Source organism: Pleurodeles waltl, chromosome 5 (genome assembly GCF_031143425.1).
Source record: "Pleurodeles waltl isolate 20211129_DDA chromosome 5, aPleWal1.hap1.20221129, whole genome shotgun sequence".
In the NCBI taxonomy this organism is placed as follows: domain Eukaryota; kingdom Metazoa; phylum Chordata; class Amphibia; order Caudata; family Salamandridae; genus Pleurodeles; species Pleurodeles waltl.
The window spans coordinates 1,203,026,322-1,203,052,514 of record NC_090444.1 but is presented as its reverse complement, the minus strand read 5'-3'; the positions used below and the strand labels follow the sequence as shown (position 1 = coordinate 1,203,052,514).

The following is a 26,193-nucleotide window of genomic DNA, read 5'->3' as shown; positions in this document are numbered from 1 at the left end:
CTCTTGATTCCAACTGCTGCAAACCCTTTATCTGCACGCAGCATACCTTACCCCTAAAAGGCTCTTCCAGGCAGGCCTCCGACCCACAGCAAATTGTCCTCGATGCTCACACCCAGAAGCTGACTTCTTTCACATGGTCTGGTCCTGCCCAACTATAGTGCTATACTGGAGAACGATTGTAGAGGAGATCTCAGAGGTCTTACAAACAGTAGTGGAGATGTACCCTGTATCGATCTTGCTGGGGGCCAACGGGGAGATAGGGATGAATAGAGCAGACCGGTCCTTTTTTGGAGTGGTGTGCCTAGTAACAAAAAGAGACATCATGACAGAGTGGAAATCTGAGAGAGCACCGTCCCTCACCAAATGGAGGCGAGGTGTAGACTGGTGTGCACAGTGTGAAAAACTAGTGTACGAAGCAAGAGGTTGTCTTAACAAGTACAATACAGTGTGGGGGAAATGGGAGAATGCATTGGCTGGCTAGGCTGTCTGCGATAGTTGAACCACCAAAAAATACCTCATCCCTGAACAGGAACCTGTGGAAGGGGGTAAGATTGTTCAGAGATACAACAGTATGTGCTAAAGGAACCGTGCCTTAGCTATCTCATCAACCAAACAATTTCTCTCAATCACTCCAGTATGGAGGACTATTGACTCCGATCTCTCTGAATGTGTACACACAGTGTTTATCAAACCCACGGGGGCCGACAGGGCGATGGATGTATTCAGGATGTACTCAGGCTAGTGGTGCCATGTTATTTCCATGTGTATTTACATTTATGTTTTTCCTTTTGTTCTTCCAAAAATCAATACAAATTCTTTATAAAAAAATATATATGTATATGGTCTAAGATGCTTTTGGAAAACAATATTATGTTAAAAGGTGTTTTGAATAGTAATTTTTGTAAAAGATATTTTGGAAATCAATGTTATCACATAGTACCCCATCCTGATGTTTTCCACCAGGCTTACTATATTCACTCAACGATACTGCACTCAAAAAGATTGCTATGATCGGAACATTGTGCACAACTCAAACCCCAAAGCGGAATCAGTTTTTCAACATAAACTTCTCTCTCTCTGTCACATCTGCATCCCATATTCACTGTCTTTGGCCCTAAAAGTCACCAATCTCTTTCCTTTGAATCTACTTAGTTTTTGGATTTATGCTGTTCCGTGACCAAACCTGTATCACCCCAATCCATTACATTCTACCCCTGAAATAACATGCCTTCTAAACTCTTACCCTTATGCATTGCCCCCTCTTTAATTGTACCTGCTCCTTCTAACCCCAAGATCACATGTGTCCTTTAAAAATGAGCTCCATTTGCAGTCTTTGCAATTAACTGTTTTCCGCAGCAATAGGTGTCACTGGCTTCCATTGAAAACCTCCCCCCTCCACTAGAGGATAACCACCTTTGTACTTAATAAATGGACACTGTCTTCCAAATCCTTTTCTCTATCTTCTGTCACCCCACCACCTCTGCACTCCTTGGTTGGTTGCTTGCCTCTGATGGTGCTGCCACAGAGTTGGTCCACCTCCTTGAACACTCCTGTTATGTGGGCCACACCTGCTCCCACCTTCTTCCAGCCAGGCTCGGCTGCTGCTTCATATGACAGTTCTCTCCATGTAAGCCCCTCAAACCCCCAAAAGTGGAACCTCATCCAAGAATGCTGACCCTGATTGCAGCTGCAAACGAGAGGCCCCTAATAGGTTCTGAAACACTCTGGAGCACTAAATCAGAAGGTAAGACACCAGAATCTACAACCAAGGTGATACAGTGCCATTTGTCTCATCCTTACAATCCCCTCTTCCAGTGACCTCCCCCACCAACCACACGTTCACCCCCATGGAATAGAGAAAGCAATGTGGGCATGAACAGCACCTGTCTAACCCTCCACAGCTGTGTAAATAAGAGCCAAAGAGGCCAGATTACTTCTGACCTAGTGTCTCATTATGAGTTTGGCGGACCCACTGTGGGACCATCAAACTCCCTTGGGAGGATGCCACCACCATGGCAGTGGCGTCCCCATAGACCACCCACCCCCGTGGGCATGGGCAGTGCAGGGGCCCCCGTGGCCCCCAGAACACTGTTACCGCCAGCCTTTCCAGAGTGGGGTGACTGCCATGAAAAGGCTGGCGGTAAGGTGAGTTGTAATCAGCCAGGAAGCGATGAGTTCAGTGCCGCCCTGAGTACAACTCAGACCACCGTCACCCCATTGGCAGGAACGGCGATCTCCTGAAGGGTTGTAATGTGGTGGTCGGACTGCCACAATTAGGGCCGCCTCATAATGAGGCCCCTAATCTTTTAGTACTGTTTAAGACTTGGCTCCAAAGCACTGTTGACCTCTCTGAACCCCAGGCCCTGGTAGCTCATGACCCACACCTTAAAAACTTGGCTAAATATGTTGAAAAGTCTCATCTTCCTCAGGTAATCATTTTAAGAACGTTACTGAGTCACAGTACTGTACCTGAGTGTCATCTTCAGTCTTCTGCTGGAACAGCAGATGAACATGTTCTCTGTAGGGTGATTTGAACTTACTAATACTGCTTGCTATTGGCTGAAGAGTGTTGTTGCATGGTAACAAGGAAGCAGGTTAGGTTTTAAAGAGCAAAATGTTTGCAACACAATGTAGAAAGTTAACACTTAAGTTCTATATTAAACTCATGTTTCATTGGAATTCAGTGTGATTGGTGGGCAGTTTATTACACATCACTGGAGTGGCAAGGCCACAAGTTTATAGTTACCTTGGGGTGCGAGTTATAGTTAATTAAAATAATTATAACTGCTGAATTTCTATGGTTTTGTATGGTTAAATACACACAAAAAAATATATATATCTATATATATATATATATATATATATATATATAATACACTTAACTGTGAAATACTTACAATTTAATTGTAAAGGCATGCGCGATAAAGGCATATTCGGGGTAAACATTTGCGTGGTAAAGACACATGTGTTGTAATGGATATATGGTAATGGTAGTGAATGGTTCTGGCCGCATTGTTTATGCTGTTTCCCATCAGTAATAGTGGGAATTTGGCCATTAGACAGTGGATGTGAAGCCTTGATGGAGGTCAACAAGATTCGTGCATACATGAATTTGAAGGTAATGCCATCACTCTCCCGATGATGAATACTGTCTGGGGTGTGTGTCAGTGAATACACTGTTTTGGGTAGTGGTCAGCCCCTTTGTTTTGGAAAAGGCTATGGGGTGTTGTTCACCAGCTTCAAATGGAGGCAGTGCTCTTCATTGAGTCGCTGTAAACTGTATTCGTTTGTCCATGGTCTTCTCTGAACTTTCCCTGTGTCTGGCAACGGTGTTGCATTTTCACAGCATTCGCAGTCACAAGTGTAGTGTGAGTTCTGTTGCTTGCTGTACTTAGGGCCTGATTTAGAGGCTGGCGGAGGGAATATACCGTCACAAACGCCACAGGTATACAGTCTGCTGTATAACGATCCCCATAGTATATAATGGGAGCGTAATATGGTGGGTGGGATATCCGTCACATTTATGACGGAGGAACCCCACCCGCCAGGGTCTAAATCAGGCTCTTTATTGCCAACTTAGTTCTATTATAATAATATTTACTACAGCAATGCTTGCATTTGTTAATGTATTTCTGACACGTGGAATTTTACTACCCAGATGTCTGTAGTCGTTAAGCATAAATGCAACAAATCCCAATGGCTGTATTTGTAGCAGTTGTTAACATTATTTATTTTGGATTTCCTACAATACTTTATATGAGGACACCAGGTGTTAAATAGAAACATGCAAGTCCGCTGCTGTACAATAGCGTCACCAACTCTCTGTTTCAGATAAGGCTTGGGTTTTGACTTCCTTTACATATCGTTTATTCATTGTTTTCAGGTGGCTACATCCCCATTCACCATGTCAGAGAACTTGTATTGAACAAGTGATATTTTTGAATTTACCTTCGCTTACCTTTTGCTTTCTTGATCTTATAGAATACCTTTGTGTTCATGGACATAGCTATTGACGACGAGCCAAGTGGACGATTATTATTTGAGGTATTTTGCAATTAAAAATTACATTGCTACATTATCATTAATGGGAAGAACTTCAGTGCCTTGTCTGGGGTAATAAGCGCTATATCAATGCAATTTCAAAACAGTTTTAATTGTAGTCTTCCTCTTCTCATAGTAATTATATCTATAATAAAATAACTATACATGTTTTTATTTCGTATAGCTTTTTTCTAACATATGCCCAAAAACCTGTGAGAATTTTCGAGAGTTGTGTCAGTTACCTGAAACCATATCGACAGACTGCCGGGAACTGAATTACAAAGGAACAACTTTTCACCGAATTGTAAAGAATGGCTGGATACAAGCAGGAGGTATGTTTACAATAAATGTGTACAAACTGAGTTTAGAAGAATAATAATGGAAAAATGGACGCTTTCATGTGAGGTGAATCCTACTGACAAAAAGGGCCTTCTGTGAAGAACATGGGTGTTATAGTTACATGTTATTACCCTCCTCACGTTTGGTAGCATAACTTACCACCCAGGCAGCACATAAAACAAGATCTCTTCGTGGCTCCAGAAATTAAGAAAGGAGCACTCTTAGACCCTACTCCAGTTGTAAGAGTATCCCAATTTAATGAAATATGTGCCCCTCTTGGATAGTTGTGTAATGCAGAGTGTGTAATGGGGCATCTCTTCGGATGTGCATAGAATTGAGATTAGGGGGCTTTTAGTGAAAGCTAACACAATTTTATACCTTCTTGTGATCCTTGCGTATAAGGTGCGTGAGCCCTATATCAAAATGGTGAGTTATATATTACATCCCTTCTGTTTAGACTAATATAAAAAAAATCTGCACAAAAATTGAAGAGCTTTGCCCCGTGCCTGGCTATTTGGCTACTCACAGAATGCCGAACCTCCCTTAAACCTTTGATCTAGAGCTGGAGATGTACTTCCTGAACCAAAGCAGTTGTATCAAAACATAGGCTAACGTTTGGGTGCTGATGGACTCTAGAAAGGGAGAATGGGTTTAGCTTCCTTTCCCAGTGTACCTTTTGGCTGCACCCTTTGCGCAGTGCTTCACATTAAGGAATACCATGTGTTTCCCACATTATTTTGGCATGAGTTGTGCACTGGCCTGCCTATCCTACTTAGTAACCCATGCCCTAGGTACCTACGTACTTTTTACTAGGGGCTTATAGTAGCAGCTAAAGGTGTCTCCAATGTTTCCAATGCATCACAACAGTTTAGGAAACGAGTTCTGACCCAGGGAACATGGTTAGCAGGGGCTCTGGGCACTAACAATTTCTAGGCACCATCATACACCAGGCAAAAAGTGGGAGCTAACCATGTCAAAAAGAGGCCTTTTCCCACATACTGCACTATTTACTTTAGTTGAAAACTAAGGGTCGGATTTAGATGTTGGCAATATTGGCAGAGGGGTTACTCCATCACATCAGAGATGCACATCCCATCCGCCAAAATGTTAATTCCATTATATCCTATGGGATTTAGATTTCTGCAGATGGGATATCCATTACCGTTGTGACGGAGTAACCCCTCCACTAATATTTAAACCAGGTCCTCTGTTGCATTTGCTTTTTCCCCTTATTTCCCTACTACTGAACCTTCACGTAAATTACACTGACATACGTATCTCTCACGAGAAAGTAGTATCCCAAACATTGGTTACAGACTATCTGACCTCTGCTGGGCACCTGAACAAATTTGAAAAGGTATTGATTTTTTAAAAATATGTATGTATTTGTATATTTATGTATGCATGTGATAATCACAAATCTTTGTACTCATAAACAAAGCAGTTGCACTCAATTGCAATTTTAGAATGGGTATTGCAGAGAGGGAGTGCTTATAGAGTGGGGGAGTTACAACGGTTGGGGAAACAGTGTTGGGTGAGTCTTGGAGGTAGGGCCAGAGCAGTGAGGAGAGTTGCAGAGCTGTGAGTTAAACTCTTCAGGAGTGACAAGGTGTTGCTTCAAGATTTTGGATTTTAGCTCCAGAAGTGAAGAATGTATAAACATTGGTAAATTAGATTTAAAATAATGTTCCAACCCCTAAGAGTACAGCTGGAAAATCCTATCTCCCTACCCAAGGTGAAGACTGCGTGCCATAAATACTCCATGCTTCACAAAGAGAATTCTTTCTACCGGAAGCAGGTTTCAAAATCATAACTCATGTTCTTGTCCTTTCTCACCTCAACTGAGTCAATAAACACTCTTCTGTCCACCATCCTTGAGATTCACCAGGCTCCAGTGAAGACCACTGTTAGAAACGTGGTCCCTATTTGGCAGAGGTATGCACCCTGTCCAAGTAGGGGCCACAATCCTAGTCAGGGTAAGTCATATATACACCCTAAATTAACCTGTGCTCACCCTCTGGTAGCTTGGACCAGAGGAGTCAGGCTTAATTTACGAGGAAATGTGTAAAGTATTTGTGCAAATAGACAATGTTTATCTGAGTAGAACAAGACCAAAACAACAATAATCCAATAAGTAGAAGTCGAAATATGAATTTTAAAAGATTAAGGGCCTGACTTAGATCTTGGTGGTGTTACCGCCAAGCTACATTGGCAGCAGGCTTGAGAAGACCATTAAATCGGTGGTGTTCCGCCCTCCATATTTAGATGTTTTACAGCTGAACTGAAGACCACCATAACGTAGTTCTCTTCCTAGCCGTCAGCTAGGCGTGTTCTGCCGCTCGTATTTAGATGTTACAGTTGGACAGGCGGTGTCCTACCAGCAGTTTGCTGACTGAGGGAGGACTTCACTAGACCCAGTGGACATCGGACAATGGCAGTGGCTATGGAATAGAGGTAAGTCACACACACACATGCGCACACGCACACACACAATCTACCCTTCACATACTCGTCCCCCTGCATCACACACGACACAACACAGCAACTCACTCATCTATACAAACACACAGACACACACATGCACAACTACACACATCACGGCAGTGGCCGCCACACAACAACAGTCACCTGAACTGTGCATGCAGCAGCACAACATACACAACACCATCCACACTATATGCAAGAGTCACACATATTGACACAACCATATCATCCACTACACCTCCCACCACTTAACCCAGCCAATCACATCGCACACACAACTTGAAGCACAACATGACATTTACAGGTCCCCTTGCAATGTGCACTCATCGGCGTAATTGACATGTGTGAATGTATCGTCATTCTGGTGCCAGCTTTCATTTGGCATTGAATACTGCCACCATAATGACAGGTGTGTTGTGTTGTGTACCAGTGTCTCTCCGTCCGTGTCTGACCCACCCCTGTTCCTGATGTATGCATGTCACAGTAATTAAAAATTGTGACATGTATATGCCTGCAGTGGCCTACAGCCCATGAGCAGAGACCTCCCTACCAACTTATACAGTCAATGGGGGTTGCCTACATTCGTGTCCAGTGACAGGGTATGGGGTCGTGTTTTCTCCGTGGTGCTGTGGCAACAATGAAGGAGGGTCCCATCCAGTTGTGTCTAGCCAGAAATGGATGTTGAATCAGTAGAAAAAGTGAGTTCCCCCCCCCCCCCCCACTTACTACCCACCAAGTCAGAAGTGGAGGTCAGACCCCCCCCCCCCAAGTTTTGCTTAGCGATAAGGCACATCCAAATCTGCTCGGTGGTATGTGTGGCTGGAGTCCCGCTGTCAGACATTCTTTCCTAAGGCACCGTGCCAGCAGATGGGATTCCTCAGCGGAGTAAGCGGGACTCGGACGGGTTATCGTCTATAGGACCGCCAACATCTAAATCATGTGGGTGGACCATCATGGCCGCGGATGAGTTTTCGGTCGGAAAACCGACAGCATGACCATTACTGCCAACATCTAAATAAGGCCCTAAATCCAAAAACAATGCTTCAAAGTCAATAGAGCTAAAAGGTTACTTGAGGGTACAGTAGTCCGGGGCAAATCCAAAGTTAGACCCAGTTATTATACCCAAGTGTGCCTTTGAAGTGGGTATCACTTCAAAGAAAGGTCTTTGACGTGCACAGAGATCCTTTCTTCCTAGCCCTGGCTCTAGACAACCAGTACGGTGTAATCAGCCCTTTGTATAGGGACAGGCACTTACCTATTCAAGTGTGTCAGCCCCCCTCAACCCTTCCTGCCCAGTGCTCAGATAAACCTAACCTTACTGTGTTTGTGGCTGTTTAGGGGAAATGTACAAAGTGTAGCTGTCATCTGCCCCCAGATGTGTTTTGGAGACAGGCTGCAAGGCACACAGAGCGGTAATAGCTGATAAATGCCCACTTTCTAAAAGTGATATTTCTAAAATAGTAATGTTAAATCCGACTTTACCATTAAAGAGGATTATTCATTACCATTCCCATGATATGAAACATTATTGAGCCACCCCTTTTTGATCAGGAATTGCAGCTTAAAAGTATATTTAGGAATTCCCAATGATGGCCTGTGAGAGGAGTAGGCCTCATAGTAGTTAAAAAAATTACTTTAGGAATTTTTCACTACAATGACATGTCCTGCCTTTTCTGGCACTTCCTGTCGCAGAGCCTGAAGCACTTCCTGTAGGTGAAAGAGGTGGTCCATCCAAGTACTACTGAAGACAGCTATGCCATTCTTATAGGCAGCTGAGAAGGCCTCCATACCAGCAATGACCTTGTTCACCAACCTTTGGAAGGTGGCAGGAGCATTTTTGAGTCCAAAAGGCATTACACATGATTGGTAACATCCCTCTGGAGTGGAGAACGCTGACCTCTCTTTGGCACTGTCTGTTAGGACAATCTACCAGTACCCTGATGCAAGATCAAAGTTACTTAAGTACTGGGCAGCCCCAAACCGGTCAGTCAGCTCATCAGCCCAGGGGATGGGATGAGCATCTGTTTTGGTCACAGAATGGAGCCATCTGTAATGGTGAGGTCATCAGTTCAGGTGAGGTACTTGGGGGGGAGGGAGGCAGCTTTTGGTACCAGAATCACAGGACTGGTCCAGGGGCTACTGGAGGGTTCTATCACCCCCAACTCCAGCATTTTAGAGACTTTACTCTTAATGCTGGCCCTCACCATATCTGACAACCTGTAAGACTTATTTTCGACAGGGAGGTTGTCCCCTGTGTCCACATCACCGGTATACAGGTGGGTAATCCCAGGAATAAGGGGGAAAAGTGAGGCAAACTCTCCCAACACTTGCCGACAGTCACACTGTTGCTCAGGAGTTAGTGTGGGGGAAAGGATTATTCCTTTCACAGGCCCATCTTTCTCCTTGAAGTCCAGGAGGTCAGAGAGAGGGTCACTCTCCACCTCCTCCTCCCCATCTGTCACCAACAGCATGGTGAGCTCAGACCTTTCAAAGTGGAGTTTGAGGTGATTGATGTGGAGCACCCAGTGGGGTTGTCTGGGGGTCTTGAGGTCCACCAGGTAGGTGTCCTTACCCTTCCTTTCAATCGCCTCATAGTGTCAGGTACAACGGTCTTAGAAGGCCCCAGTTTCCATAACCCACACTTTCTGCCCAGGCTGGAATTCCACAACTTAGCCATTTGGCTCCTGAAGGCCAGCATCTTTCTGGGAGCTTGCTCCCAGCCTTCCTTGACAAAACTCAGAAGGCCTCTAACAGAGTACCCATATAGAAGCTCGAAGGGGCTCAAACCCACTCCTGTTTGTGGTACCTCCCTGTAGGCAAACAGGCATGGTAAGAGGATATACCGCTTTTTCCTCAAGGCCTCATCAGATCATGCCTTTAAGGGTCTTGTTGAACCTTTCAACAAACCCATTGGTTTGTGGGTGATAAGGAGTGGAGAACCTGTATGTTACCCCACACTCCTTCCACATTAACTGCATGTAAGCAGACGTAAGGTTTGTGCCCGGTCAGACACAACTTCTTTGGGGAAACCCACTCAGGTAAAAATCCACATCTGGCCCTTTGTCTCTGCAGGTGCAGTTGTGGTCCTCGGAGTGATGGCCTCTGGGTACCTAGTGGCATGATCCACTGAGACCAGGATAAACGTGTGACCTGAGGTAGTCTGGGGATCCATGGTCCCCACGATGTTGATGCCCACCCGCTCAAAGGGAGCAAGGGGGCTTTCAGCCTCTTCCCGGTCTTCCCACTGGTCCTGCAAGTAACACACGCCCTACAGAATGCATCCGAGGAAGTGCTGATGTTGGGCTCATAAAAGTTGGGGCAAGTCTTGCAAAGGCCTTGTCTTGGCCCAAGCGTCCTGCAGGGGAATCTTGTGATCCAGCTCCAGTAGAAAGGTCCTGTAGCACTGGGAGACCACCAGGGCCCTTTTTGTCCCATGCATAGGAGCATTGGGCTCACTGTAAAGGAGGTTGTCATCCCAATAAATGTGATAGCTCTCTTACACATCACCTGCTGCTTGGGCTTATGTCTGGTGCCTCATGTCCTCAAGGGTTGGACAACCCCTTTGTGCCTTACAGAACTCCTTCTTAGTGGGACCTCTTTCTACATGCCATCCAGCAAGTGTAGGCAGGTCACCAAGAGAAGCAGTGACCTCCTCAGTGGACTCTGGAGCAGCCACCACAGGTGCCCCATCCAGCTCACTGGGGGTACACTCAGGGGCTGGCTTTCCACGCCCTCTGCCTTTCCCCTTTTTAGCAGTCGGCTGGGCCATTATTTCAGGCTCCAGCCATTTCTGACTCCCCTCCCGGGCAGCCATGGACATTGTGGTAGCACAGATCCAATCATGTAACCCCTACATCTCCACATGAGCATTGAGTGCCACTTCCTTCCAGATAGTGGACTCCATGTCATAAAGCAGCAAACAGTCCACTGACATGGCAGGGCTCACAGCAACCTTCAGAGGTCCTGAACCCTCCCCGTTCACCAAATGGAACAAGGGGCACAAGATATTGACCCTTTCTGTTGTCAACCACCACAACCTGGTGAAATGCATGGGGAATCACCTGCTCTGGGGACACCAGTTGACTCCTTACCATAGTCGTAGTCGGACTGGCACCTGTGACTCTCAGAGCCTCAACACCTTAGTTATTGGTGGAGCCCCATTGCCTATGCTTTGTAGTATTTGAGGGCACATGGATCTTGGGAAACATACAGCTGTCACCCAGGGCCACTAGGGCAACTCCACTGAGCTGCTCTCCACCCCCCACCCCTCCTTAACTGGCCACACTGCTCCCCAATTGAACACTAACCACCCTGGGGTTTTTCCTCCAGTGAGAGGTGGCACTCTTTTTAGACACCTGGGATCCCCTTTGTTGTGCCCATACTTGTAGCACTCATAACACTTGGGAGTTTTGGGCTGCTGATTTTTGTCAGGGTGGTTTTTCCTTTGGTGGCCCGATTGGGATGTGAACCAGACCCTTTCCCTTGTGAGCTGTTTTGGGGGCCTTTAGAGAACTGTCTTTTTTTTTATCTCCCCGCTCCTTCTGGTGGGAAGCCTGACCACCCTTTTGGTAGTTCCACCTCCCAGATGGCTTTTTGGACACTCTGGTGCTAACCCAGATGTCCGTCTCCTCAGCAAGCTTCCTGAGATCAGAAAGCTTACTGTCCACCAGGGTTTGGCACAGCTCTGTAAAACAAGGATCAAGCATGTTCCCCTTCAAAATCAAGTTGTACAGCCCTTCATAATCTTTTGCTTTGCTGCCCTTCACCCAGCCCCTCAGTGCCTTGCTAGCATATTCCAAGCACTCCACCCCACTCTGTGGTGCAATCATGTGACTGGGCCTGAACCTCTGTTGGTATTTCTCAGTTGTCAGCCCAAACTTGGTGACTAGTATGGCCTTCATATCAGTGTAATGTATGCCCCTCCCCCACCTCTAATGTGAGAAGTGTATCCCTTTCCACTGTGGGCATGTACCTCCACAAATTACCACTTCAGAGCTCCTCTGGTACCTTGGGCAAACTCAGAGCCACTTCATAGGCTGCAAACCATTTATCTTTGTCAGCCCCCACCATATAGCTGAGGACCACATCCTTGGGTATCCGGACTCTTGACTCACCAGTGGACACTGCAGGTATGCCGCCACCATTTCCATTGCTGGATCCTACTTCCAGAGCTCCGCCACCATTCCGATTGCTGGATCCTACTTCCAGAGCTCCTATGTCCAGCTCTTTAAAACTGAGCTCATGGGCCAATTCTTTCTCCTCAAGAGCAAATTTCCTTTCTTCAAGAGCCTGCTCCACTTTAGCAGTCTCCAATCTGAGCCTTCTTTCCTCCCTCCTGTGTGCCAGCTGCTCTGGGGGCAGGTTCCTGGTGGATGCACTACTCCCTGGTCTGGGAACCACTCCTGCTCCTGGCAAGCTGTTGGCCCTTTTCACAGGCATTTCCAGAGCCACCTCAGGCTCTGGATTCAGGTCATCCTCATCATCCTCCTCAGAAATTGACCTGTTCCTCCTCTGGGTTGTCATCTCCTGCAGCCTGGGTCTCCGCCCAGGCCTCAAATCTTTCTGCAGCTCCACCTTCCTAGTGAAACCTTTTGTAGAAACTTGGAAGTCCTTGAAAAAACTTTGGAGCTATTTTGCAGTATAGGCCTAGAGCCTAGCCAGCTCAAAATCAGGTCCTGCAGGTGTGGCTTCTCCAGTGAGCGCCATGATTTAGCAAACAAATCAAAAAGCCAATCAGAGATGTTTGGAAAAAGGCTTGAATTGGTCTCAGGTAGAGTTGTAGTAAACACTGACTTACTATATGGTATTGCACAAACACAAGTCCTATCCACACCGCTGATCACCAGTGTTAGTCAGGGTAAGTCAGATGTACACCCTAAATTAACCTGTGCTCACCCTCTGGTAGCTTGGCACAGAGCAATCCAGCTTAATTTAAGAGGCAATGTATAAAGTATTTGTGCAACACACACACAAACAGTAACACAATGAAAACAACACAAAAAGCCTTCACACAGGTTTAGAAAAATAGAGAATGTTTATCTTAGTAAAATAAGACAAAAACAAAAAAAATCCAATACGTAGAAGTCTCGATATTAATGTTCAAAGATTAAGTCCAAAAACAGTGCTTAGAAGTCAATAGTGCTGAAAGGTTACTTGAGGTCACGCTACACTGAGGCTAATTTAAAGTTCAGGCCGACCGCGATGGAGTGCAACTCGTATACAGTTCCAGGTACGTCCCGCTGAAGTTTTACTTTCTTAGTATTGTGCAAAGAGTTTTTCGTGGGTGGGAAGAGTCGCCAGGTGTTGCAAACAGACGGGCTGAAGCCTGGCAGCCGTGAGCGCAGATGCTGCTGGGCGAAGAGACTAATTTGTGCCTGTTCACAATGATCCTTTGTGCAAGTGACCCATTTCTGGTGCGTACTGGGCTGTTGGCGAAGAACCCAAAAGCTTGGTTAAAAGAGCAGAAAGGCCACTTCCAAGGGCCCAAGCTAGAGAGATGCCTCTTGGGGGGTCAGGAATTGATAGAAGACGGATCCAGGAGCTGTAGCAGGTGAGTTGGAAGAAATCTTTTGTCTCCCTGAGACTTCAGAAAACAGGAGGCAAGCCTGGGTTCAAGTGACATGGCTCCAGTACTTGTCCTCAGCCGGGCAGGGTTCAGCAGACAGCAGCGGCAGCTCAGCAATGCAGTAAAGCAGTTCCTCAGAATAGTCAGTCAAGCAGAGTTGTATTCCTTGTAGCATAGCAGTCCTTACTCCAGCAGAGTTCTTCCCAGGTCCAGTAATGTACAGATTTGGTGGAGTCAGAGACACAATTCTTATACCAAAATATGCCTTTGAAATGGGGGTGACTTCAAAGAAGGGTCTTTGAAATGCACAAAGATCCTTTCTTTCTAGCCCTGGCTCCACACAACCAGTAGGGGGTAATCAGTCCTTTGTGTGAGGACTGGCACTTTCCTATTCAGGTGCAAGTGTCAGATTCCCCCCCACCCTTCCTTGCCAGGAAGGCGCATCAGAATACAGATGAATGCAGATGAGTGCTCCGACACACCGAACCTTCCTGTGTTTGTGGCTGTCTAGGGGAATGCACAAAGTGTAGCTGTCACCTGCCCCAGATGTGTATGGGAGACATGCTGCAAGGCACACAGAGCAGTAAGAGCAGAGAAATTATCACTTTCTAAAAGTGGCATTTCTAAAATAGTAATGTTAAATCCCACTTTACCATTAAAGAGGATTTGTCATTACCATTCCAGTGATATGAACCATGACATAGCTACTCCTGTCTGATCAGGAATTACAGCTTAAAAGTATACTAAGGAATTCCCAAAGTAGACTGCGAGAGGAGTAGGCCTCTCAGTGGTAAAAAACAACTTTGGGAATGTTTCACTACCAGGACATGTAAAATGTAAAAGTACATGCCCTGCCTTGTACCTTCATAGCATCCTGCCCTAAGAGCTACCTAGAGCCTACCTTAGGGGTGATGTATATGTAATAAAAAGGGAGTTTAAGGCTGGGTAAGAGCTTTTAAATGCCAAGTCGAAGTGGCAGTAAAACTGCACATAGGCACTGCAATGACAGGCCTGAGACATGTTTAAAAGGCTACTTAGGTGGGTGGCGCAATCAGTGCCGCACGTCCACTAGTAGCATTTAATTTACAAGCCCTGGGTATATAGTATACCACTTTACAAGGGACTTACAAGTAAATTAAATACGCCAATTGTAGATACACCTATGTTACTATGTTTAGGGAAAAGCACATGCACTTTAGCACTGGTCAGCAGTGGTAAAGTGCCCACAGTCCTAAGGCCAACAAAAAGATACAGCAAAAATGAGAGGCAAATGGGCAAGGAGATTGGGGGAAGACCACCCTAAGGCTGTTTGGTATAACAACTATCCTCTGTGTAGGCCTCATCAGAACAATGCACCAGTGCAAGATGATGATATGACCCCTCATGACTGCTTGCTACATATTAAAACCAGCTACACCATACTCTACAATACAATACAATAATATATAGGGTAGATTATGAATATCTAGTACCACCATCACCACTAGACTTAAAGTAAGTAAATGTAACAAGAAAAATAATTCATTAACTGGCTTTCAAATGCTATGAACTAGAATCTGGAACCACATCTCATACCAGTTCATATGTGCAGTGCTCAATCCCTTATCTACTTTATGAAGAGGCTGAAAACACACACATTCAAGCAATGGCAAACCAGGGTAAGCACCACAATTCCAGATAACTGCTAAAAGCTCTCACTTCCATCGCTCTCACACTCACAGCTTTTGCACACCTAGTCCTCTCCAATCCACAGCATGGTCACTCCCCTTGCTGCTCAGCTGTGTCTACTAGCCTCATTTCAGGACCCTTCCCCTCTCCACTGAAACCCCCACTTTCTTTAGTGCATCTCTGCTTTGTATCTAGAGTCAGTCAATGTACGTCTCATGGATCCATGTCAACAGAACGTTGCTAGGTAAAGTATTTGAGGTGCCCAGGTTTGATAAGCTGATCAGTGACCCATGTTTGGGACATTGAGAATGGCCCAGCTTTCTCATTACAAAAATGAATGGGAAAAAGCTGGAAAACACTAACAGGCTATTCTTTTAACTACAAATTTGACTTTCAGCATTTTTCATCCAAATTAAAATATATTGGACCTTCTAAAAAACAAATAGATGAGACAAAAGCTACCAAAGTGGAAATATTCAGGCAGCTGCACATCTTATGTACTCGGTCAGGACAGCACAGAAGCAGATATGAGTGAATGTCCTGTATCCTGACAGATTGCTAGTAATGGGTTCGCTCAGCGACCAGATCATCAAACAAAACTGTGGGAACAACAAAGAGTTTGGTTAATTCAAGTTATATAGTTTTAACATGAGTTCTAGAACTGGGTAATCATGAATTTAAGGAGTGAGAATGATAGGTTGTGCCAATGAAACCCATACTAGAAACAGAATGGGAAAAGGCATGTACACCAGTAAAACAGTATCCAGCAGTGGTAGTTTTAGATTAATGCAATGTAATAACATGCATAGAATAGATTTAACTTTACAGAGACTGTATAAAATCTACACATAAAAATAGCGATCTGCCCTGGATGCAGAAAACCAGACACATATTTTTGGCATATGACAAGGAAATGTGATCATATTCAGACAAGCTTGTCAGAAATAGTGACAAAACTAAAGGAAATCACAGAGGGTCAGGTGGACCTTCCTCCAAAATTGTGCCCTCTTAATTCCAAAGAAATTTAAGGGGAAAATGAGACATAAAGTAATGTTTGGAACACTTTTAGCAAAAATAAGGATGGGAGAATGGGCTTCGGCAGTGGAGACACAAATTAAACACTGTAGATTCAACAACCTTCTTATCACCTGTATCCCTCTCATGTCCACTCTTTCCATCTAAAGTCCTGACCCTCTTATGCCCCTTTTACTCTTGAATGCAATACGAACATTTGCCTGATTTGTAGTTGGTAGGTTAAACTGTGACACTGTAGACTGGTGGCACAGGTGAAGGTAAATTAATAAATTGCAGATATATTCTCCTTTTAGTATGGGACTCGACGTAACAATCCTCTGTAACCACTGCTATTCACTTTGGAGCTGAATTGTAGACAGTATGCATCACAGGAGAGTTCTTAACAGCTCTTCTGTATGAGGAAAGTGGGTGAAAGACATTGTGCTCTTGCATGCATCCATCTTACTATGTTTGAGGGGTCCACGTTGGTAGACACTCGGGTTGGCAAAGGGCATCTTTGACCAGTGGGTGACAACGCATAGAGATCCATTCGACTGTGAAAAGTCTTCAGTCTCCTGTATTCACACATACCACTGCCTCTTCTGCCTCGAGCTCAAAACAGACCAGGCCCAATTTTTCAAATAGTCTCAGACTAGCCCAAGAGTGTATGCTAATCAGCGTTCTTGAACATGAGCATTTGCCTTCTGATCTGGCAGCCACCCTGGGAGGGCCTCCTGTCTCAGCAACAGGGCATGGTCCTGCAGCCGAGTCTCTACACTTTATACTTCATGTATGGAGATTGAGCAGCAACAGTTAAATGGGTACAAACTGGGGCAACTGTAGTCAATGTTATCTTTGCAGCTCAACACCATTCGATAAGGCCCATTTAGGCTGGATGCTGGAAGAAGTTCATTGCCTGGTGTGCTGCTTGTAATACCGACCCTCTGCAGGCCAAACTTTGGGATGTGGTGTTGTAAGTTTTGTCTATGGCCCAGCAAGATTTTGCAGTGGGCACAGTTGAAGGTTGTCTGTTGGCCCTTTCAGGCTTTCTGTGTTTACCTGATAAACTGTATCTATTTAGATCACCGGTTCTGAGGTGTCAAAAGTCTGACTCACATGTTTTTCTCTAATACGTTTATCGTACAACAGTGGAACTTGAACTTAGTGTTAACTTTTCTTATGTGCACACTTTTTTGGCCAGTGCACAGCCACTCACAATCACTACTGATGCTCCAAACTGTGGTCCTGATTGCTACCACCTCCGCATGCAGTGTCAGTAAACTACAGGTGCTATCGGTGAAACTGCCCTACACCACCTTTTTTTCTGGACAAGTTAGTGCTGAGGATCCAGGAGTGGCTCAGTCAGCTTCACCCTAAAACAGTATTGAGATTTTACATTAATTACACAAGGGACCATCATGCTAGGCGCTAGCTCATTGTAGGATATTCCAGGACCAAAGAAGGGGAAAAGAGGTGCAGAAAATGAACTTCTTAGGATGGATACTCCCCTACATTAAAATCCCCTATGCAGTGGAAAAATATAAATCAGGCCAAGGCCCCTGTGGTGGCATTGGCAAGGTGGTGCCGGTTCGGGACATCTTCCAGGCTGCGATGTTAAATTGGTGCATAGGTTCCCAAAACTGTCTGCTATGACAGCCTCGTCCAATAGGAATGCCATTTTGCATGGCTTGGATCTGAAGGACATTCTGGTCTACGACCACTCCCTAGACTACTTACCTTTGGGGTGGGGGGTAACTGCTGTTGTAGCTGTTCTTAAGATGAGGAATCTGCGGTCAGAAAACCCAGGGAATGACCCTAGGGAATTAAAATATTCTCCTAGAGAATTAAAACACTGCTGCTGGTGAATTAAAACATTGCAGTCTGCTGTCACTTCTCAAGATTTTAAATGGCTTGCACTAAATATGAACGCAGAAAAAACGTAGTTGAGAAAAAGCCCTTGATATTAAGAATGAGAAGGAGCAATAGTCTCTTATATATGCTCAAATTAAGGAGGCGACCTTATGATGCATGGGCTGATTGTCAGACCTGGAAATCCTTGGGAGCAGTACCCCCAGTGGCCCACCTTCAGGCAGCTCTGACTCTGATAATATATCAACAGAGGATCAGAGTGGTTAGGTGTGGAGAAGGTTATTAGGGAAGGTACGGCTAGGAAGGAGATCTTTAAGACAAGAAGAGCAAACAACCAAACTATAATGATAGCAAGCTCCAGGTACACAGTGCAGGTAATAACAACGCAAAGAAAAGTGTGTGGTTTAAAATCAATTGTGCAACCAAATTCACCTTCTATTAATAATCATAGAATAGGTGTATAACTCCGCATCCGATTACTGATGCCACAGCTCTTTAGCGGAAAAAGACACAGGGCATGTGGCAGAGAACACACTCGTATCACGTTTGTTATACTGCCTACAATGACTTGTGAAGGAGTCCAAGAACTCTTTAGCTTAGCCCCAGACGCTTGGAATATTGCAAGAAAGTTCAGCCCACACACGCTACCCAAATTACTGAACAATTATTAATTAACAGATGCAACAAACAAATGCCTTCAGTACTGAGATTCCAAAGAGATGTTCACGCGAAGTACAGATTTCCGAATTAGCAACCTGTATCAAATCATCAATTAATTAATAATGTAGTTGGACTAGAAACATGAATATGAACACAGTTCCAAGTAATGCACTGAACTGCTGCTAATCAGGAGTCCATGCAACACAAACAGCCCCAAAGCGCGCTTCTCTCCAAACCATAACTCCTTATTAGAAGAATGCGAAGAGTGAAATGCTGCCTTTCCTCGGCCGCACACAAAGCTTCCAGCAGAATATCAAACACAGACCCCAAAATGGTCAGAATAGTAGACGCTCGCCAGCTCATCTTCAACTCCTTTGTACCAGTGAGTTTGCCTATGTCATTTCGTGTTTCCTTGAACGTCGAGTAAAGACGACGGCCATCTTACAGTGGAGCATGCTCTCTGCTCTCAGTCCCAGGTATGGCCAGTTATACCTAGCATCTCCACCATTTACGACTCTCTGCCAAATGTGTTTTTTCCACATCTTCTTGTCACTTTCTGCATGTTTGGAAGGACGGAAAGGTCACAACAACCACAGACCTTGACACAGATTATAAATCTTTCATGTTTCATAAGATTGACCCTAACATAAATTGATGTGTTTAACATGTTAGCAATCTTGCTTATTGTCCGCTTGACCCCAACTCTGATAAACTATTGAATCAAACATTTAAGATCCCGAAACATTCTGGGAAGTTCCTGAATACTTTTACTCTTTGTTTTGAGCAATGGATGCACTCCGATTTCTGATGACGAGTTGCAATGACTTATCGTTGGTATGATCGGAGAAATGGTCTGAGGATAAATGTACTGGCATTTTCTTTCAAAGGGTAATATGTAGCTTCCAGTATCATATCTTGCTGTCCCAGGTGTGTGTTCATAACTGATTGGTGGGACTGGAGACTCACTTTCGTCTCTGTCATTCGAGTTTTGTTAATCTGTACTGCAGTGCTGTGCTCTTGACTTTGCCTACGTTTTTAGTGAACGCATGCATCGTGCTTTTATTACTTCATGTACTATAACCATATTTCAACTGGAAAAAAGAACATTCTTTGAGGAAATCAGCTGGTGGTATAATTGTCTCAGATGGCTGGGTATTAATATGAGGCCTAATGCAATGTTTTTAAATCCTCGACAACATCCTGATCAGATATGGTGCAGTTGAAAAGGAATGAAGGAAATTTTGTAGATCATGCAAAGAATGCCATTCTTTGCAATTTTCTTGCTTTCTGTAAATCTTGCAATACACACCGTTCATGATAGGCCTAAACATATTGAAAAGGGATGGGATCGCACTACTTCCAAAGTTATGTACGCCAGTTTGCACATTGGGGCATTGGACTCACTAACCAGAGAAGGTGTCATTGAACTTCGCAATTGAACTTTATAAAAGCGTGGCTGCATTATCCCCAAGATGAATTCTTGATCTGCTTTGAAAGGGAAGAAATGGATTGAAAAACATTTTCTATTCACTATATGAAGAGCACATTAAAATCTGCTGATTCCCACCAGACAGGCATTGACAGTGGTGTAGATAAATGCAACAAAATCTATAGGGTGGAACGATATCGAGCAGGAAAACTCTGCTTTAAGTGGGTAGCATAGTGATAGAGGTGACATGATTATAAGTTTTTATGGAATGTGACCTGTAGTGAAATTAACCTGATCAAAACAACACCATAACAAAAACCTAGGGACATGTTTGAGCTACATACCGGATAACTCTACAAATATTTTCAATTAAGGCATATCTTAAAGCAAAATATAGAAAAGAAAGACAAAACCTCAGAATGTATCCTGCTAGAAATCTCCCTATATCAAAACAAGTGGAAAGTGATTGGGTTTCAAGATTTTATGGCCCCTTGATGGTGGACACATCTAACAATCACAGACAAGTAGGACAAAGCGGAAAAGGAAACTGGACCATGGACATTCCAATGGAGAGATGCAGTGGTGTGTCTGTGAGTATAGACAAACAGTACTAGACTGAAGCTAATTCAGCTGAACTGTTTACTCAGTCTGTAACACATCAGAGTTAAGCATAATTCCCAGTGTGCATGAGGTGTGTGGATGGGAAGGGTGATTAGCTACACTAATTTTGGAGTTGTCCAGGGACACAGGGCCTGATTACAACTTTGGAGGAGGTGTTAATCCGTCCCAAAAGTGACGGTAAAGTGACGGATATACCACCAGCCGTATTACTAGTCCATTAATAATAAATAATAAATATTAATAAATTGGGATCTGAAATGGCAGATAATGGCAGATAATGTAAATTATTCTAATGCTCGGGCACGGCTCGAATGAGTATTCAGAAAAAGTACGTTATGTTTACTTGTCTTTCTTAATCAGGGAAAGTTATTCACTTAAAAAACAACAAAAATAATGTATTAAAAAATATGGGGTTGGATTCTGTTCAATGATAGAGGTGATAGAGGAGTAACCATGCACCCCACCCCCACCCCATGCATCACTCTCCTCCCTTCACCTCTACTTGCTTTTGTGGCACATCACTAATGACAGCAGCAGAATGCAGCAGCTCACAGCCCATATCAAACACCTTGAAGGTTGCTTTGATGTGCCAGGGGCCAGGAAGAAGCTAGTGGAACTCTTCAAGATCCCATGCCTACTTTTCGTGAGTCACATAAGCATATATAGAAGAGTGGCCTGGGGAATATAAGTTACAGTTATGGCCTCTGACATCTTTAAATTATATCTCTGTTATGCTTTTATTGCTATGTCACAGAATGATTGCCCATCTGCTCCCTGCAGATGTTCCTTTTGACAAGAAGTTACAATTTGGGGTACATCCTTATTAGAAACGGAGAGTTTCAGGGTAAGCACAAACAGCCATGCATCGCTATAGAGATTGGGGGTGGTCCTTCCTTAGGCATCTCTCTTCATACAGCCATCAGACGAATGGCACAGTCCCTTGCTACCAAATGGTGAGTGCCTGTTGGTGACTAGAATAAATGATTCCCCAGCCGAGGCAACCCAAACTCTTTGTCCTCAACTCTTGATTTTTACAGTCCATATATCTTACTGAATTCATGGGCATAGGCCCTGGGCCAATAACAAGAAATACATTTCAAACAAATTTCAGACTTTAGTAGTACTGCCCCGTTGGGGACAAATCAGTAGTGATTCAGGTAAGTAATGCCTACCGTACATCCATGCATTTATCGTAGAGGTTAATCTGAGATGTATGAAAAAAATGTTTAGCCCAGTTGTGCAAATACATAGACTTATTCACGCCACAATAAAACCAGGTTCAATGGCCCAACCCGTCTGCACAGCAGGGGGGTGACCTCCTAGGCGGAGTTGGGCCTTGGGGAAGTTGGCGAAAGGCTGGCCCAATGGGCAACTCCCTCTGTGCACCATAAAAGGCCGTGCATAGCAGGTATTAACCGTCTGTGGTGGGCTATCCACCTGAGGCAGGTTGAGGTTGCAACCTGTGGCAAACCCCGCTATGCGTGGCCAAAGACACAGGGCCTGGCTCCATAAAACAACCAATGAAATTCAGTGAAAAAAACAAAGTTAAGAGCTGAGCTGTATTCTGATTCAAAAGCGAATCATGACTGAAATTTGTCATTTGTGGTTACAAAGCCATACAACCAAAGGGATAACTCGCACCACCCTCCATGCTCAAAGAAAAGAGCTATCAAGAGAGCAACATGGCTCTTGGTGTGAGTTATGGCATGTGTGATGTACATTGGTAACCATGGTGATTTTCAGGGGTTTTGTGCGTTTGAGCCAAAAGCACAACCCAGACTTTAAGACATTTGTAATGGAAAATAACGAATTGAAAACTGTTTTAATGACCTGTTAGGTTGCTTTGGTCAAAATATGTAGTATAAATTCTAACTGCTAATTTATATTTATTGTACAGGTATACCAACTGGTGTAGGAGAAGAAAATGAGTCAATTTTTGGAGGCCTTTTTGAAGGTAACATTTAAACACTAGTTTGTAGAAATGCTAAATGCGCTATGTAGTGATCCTTGCCCAGTGTTCTGATGTGTAAAAATAATCCTTTCCAATTTGATATTCACACTATGTGGCCAAAGTCAACAAAGCTATAATTTTCCACACTTGATTGGTGTAGAGATTTTGAAAAATTGCCATTCCCATTGTGAGGCCATTTTCTCCCAATACGAATGGGTTCCTACAGCGTAAACTGTTTACAACTTCGGCTTTATTGACCCATTGACTTTTCCTGCTTGGCAGATATCTTTAAAGCAGCAGTTTGTATTCTTCATAATTTTCAGAAGCTGGCTCTCATAGGGTGGGCTTGCAGTGTTTGGGCAGGCTCTGCCCGATATACATTTCTGTATCTACAGTTCTTTTTCAGATGGATCACTGAATAATGGTTGGATTAGTGATGAGACCTCTTTGGAGCTTTTGCAGTAAGCAAAAGGTGAGTAGGTACCTTTGGCCAGTTAAGTGAAACTGGTGACATGGTAGACATGTTTTTATTGTAGTTATTCCAGCAAGAAGTAGTGATGAATAACAATCCCTTCAGTTATTTTCAAAACTGGGGGGGCAGAGTTAAGATGGCGGCCGATGCGGATGCTTGAATCGGAGCTCCGCGAAGGCCCTGGGGACTTAATCCTGCCGTCGCATCGGACGCAAACCAGGATGTACTGTACTTTGCGTGCAACCCTGGGAGAGGCATCTGAGCCACTGAGAGGGAAGACCGCACCCAGCGTGACAAAAGCAACGTGGACACTGAAACCCTGAGGCCTAGAGGACACAGAGTGCTGGGCCTTCCTGACGGCACCCTGGGCCGGCGAACCGCGGACTCTATCCTGCCGTCGCATCGGACCCAAACCAGGACGCATTGTACTTTGCGCGCAACCCCGGGAGAGGCGTCTAAGCCTCTGAGAGAGATGTCCGCACCCGGCGCGACAGAGGCAACGCGGACACAGAGGCCTAGAGGATGCAGAGTGCTGGACCTTCCTGGCGGCAACCTGGGCAGGTGAAGGGGACGGCCGCACGTGGGCGGCCGTATTGGATAGCGACCGTTGGGCTGCTGCTGGACCTGCAATGGAAGGTGTGCGCTCCCCACAGGAATTTGGAATCGCCAGCACTACTGGTGCACCAGCGCAGAGCCGAACAGCAGCGGAGAAGCCGTGATTGTGAAGCGAATCACCACCAGCTGCTTTTTCTTTTGATTTATGGTACCGCGAGCTGGAGGGGTGCCGCCTGCCGGGACGGCTATGTGGCAGCTGCAAAGTGTGGCAGTGGGGAACTCTGAGACACATTGTGGTCACAGCAACATCCGGTGAGTTGGACGAGGGTCCCGCATGCAGATAGTCATAGGGCCCGCAACACCAATAACCGGAGGGAACCACAGCTAGTGGCCATTTCTCAGCGATTGTCCCCCAGCTGGTGCTGAGAAGAGAGATCCTTTGACTGACCTCCTACCTACTTGGAAATTTGAGTTGCACCTCCATAAGTACTACCCCTAATACAGAGGGGGCTCAGCACATTGGGCCTCAACCTGTGAAGGATACGGGAGATGCGCCGGCGGTCTGAGGTCATGACAAGACAGTAGTGCTATGCCTATTACAAAACCTCCTACAGCCTTATCTGTGCTCCTGGCCACCGTCTAGAGCAACTATCTGGGAATACTGTGGGGTGTATTGAACTCCGGTGAGAGAGAACGCTCCTCCTGGTGGCGGACAGCCCTCGCCCCCACTGCGCTGAAATGATGAGGAATGTTAGAGGCTCCAAAAACGTTGGGCGCGACCCAGACTAACCCCTGAGAGACCGAGGTGCGCTGGAGACTTTTACCCACTTAGACACAACGCTCAAATAACATTCGGCTCAAATTGATAGAGTCCTCCAGGCCATCCTGGACACGAAAACGTCACTGGAAGCTAGGATTGAGGTACTAGCATTGGAGGTTAATCTGCTTATGGTTGATCATGGTAACTTGGCAGAACGAGTGGAAGGAGCGGAGTCCTCACTTGCCACCCTACGGTACAGGAACTCCAGACCCAGATGACGCAGGTGAAGCTGGAGATGACTGCTCTACACAGGCGGGAGGAGGACGCAGAGGGGTGGTCCCTCCGCACCAACATACGATTGGTGGGATTCCCTGAGCAAACTGAAGGCCCCAGTGTGGAACTTTTTGTAGAACAATGGCTGATTGACACCGTTCTGGGGGGAGCCCCTTGAAGTTCTTCTCGGTTGAAAGAGGCCACAGAGTGTCCGGTAGGCCCCCTCACCCGGGTGCACCTCCACGACTTATAGTGGCCCATCTCCTGAATTTCAGAGACCGTGATTTAATCTTGCAACTCACCCGCTCCAGTGGTCCGTGGTGCCACGACAATGCAGAGATCTCAGCTTATCTGGATTTCACCTCTGAGGTGCAGAAACAGCGTAACTCCTTCGTTAAAGTGAAACAAGGCTTGAGAGAACTGAATTACAAATACGCACTGTTATTCCCTGCAAAACTTTGGGTGATTGATGGCAAAGTGACACAAGTGTTAAACTCTCCGGAGGACGCGTGGACCTGGTTGCACGGCAAAGGACTAATGCACCCCTCACAGGAGTCTTGAGAGGATGCCACCTGGCTAGCCCCACCAGGCAAAGAGCGCAAATGTAAATCTAGCAGGGTGGGGCAATAAAAGAAGCATTGCAGCTGTCCAGTAACCCCTTTTTTGCACCGGCGGACACTCCTCCGGTTCCCCCTGACACAGATATAGGAACCCCATTGCTCTCCCGGAACTCACTTGAAGGGGAGGGCCCGACCTTAATCCTGTGCATGGCAGATGACCTCTGATAATAACGGCACTCTATTCTTGTCCTCATGAGTCAACTAATCTAATGCGGGAAGGTGGTTCCCACTGACAAATGCCTTACATCCCTCAGGTTTGCTGCTTCATCGGGTCCTGGACTTGACCATGTTCTGACCCCCCTGGGACCTACAACGCAGACATGTGCTTCATATACAGCTTCCTTCACTTCTCCAGCCCCCCCTGAAGAGAGGGAACGAAAGGCCTAGTGCCTTGACCGAAGGGCCGCATGTATATTACAGCTTTTAACACACTGTTTGAATGTTTGGGGACTTTTGGCATGATACTTGTTGTGGATCGGGCCCGGGTTCAGGGAGTTGTTGCTCTTGTTTTTATTGTTTTTAAGTGCCTGGTGGGCGGGGAAGGTGCGGATTGGGTGGAGTACCCGGGGGAACTGGGAGGGAGCAGATGTGGAGTTGAACATTGTCTGTAGATTTAATGGCTCTAGAATATGCTGTGTTAACTTGGAATATTCGGGGTATGGGTAATCCTATTAAGCGATATAGGGTGTATTCCTACCTTAGGCAGCAATGGATACATTTTGCCTGTCTACAAGAGAGACATTTGACACAAGTGGAATTACTTAAGCTTAACCGTCGGTGGAGGGGCCAAATTTATGGTAGTGGATATTCAGCATACGCCAGAGGCACGTTAATTTGGCTAGTGCCGGATGTGCCTTTTGTTAAAACTATGG

At 45.3% G+C, this 26,193-nt stretch overlaps 1 protein-coding gene across 1 annotated transcript in view; it reads left to right on the top strand.

The window, feature by feature from the left end:
• PPIL6 (peptidylprolyl isomerase like 6) overlaps window positions 1–26,193 on the top strand; it is a 213,458-nt gene that overhangs the window by 66,880 nt on the left and 120,385 nt on the right. The window contains exons 4-6 of the mRNA XM_069235469.1: window positions 3,982–4,044; window positions 4,226–4,373; window positions 22,588–22,644. Coding sequence (XP_069091570.1) covers window positions 3,982–4,044; window positions 4,226–4,373; window positions 22,588–22,644 — 268 coding nt within the window. The remainder of the gene's footprint in view (window positions 1–3,981; window positions 4,045–4,225; window positions 4,374–22,587; window positions 22,645–26,193) is intronic.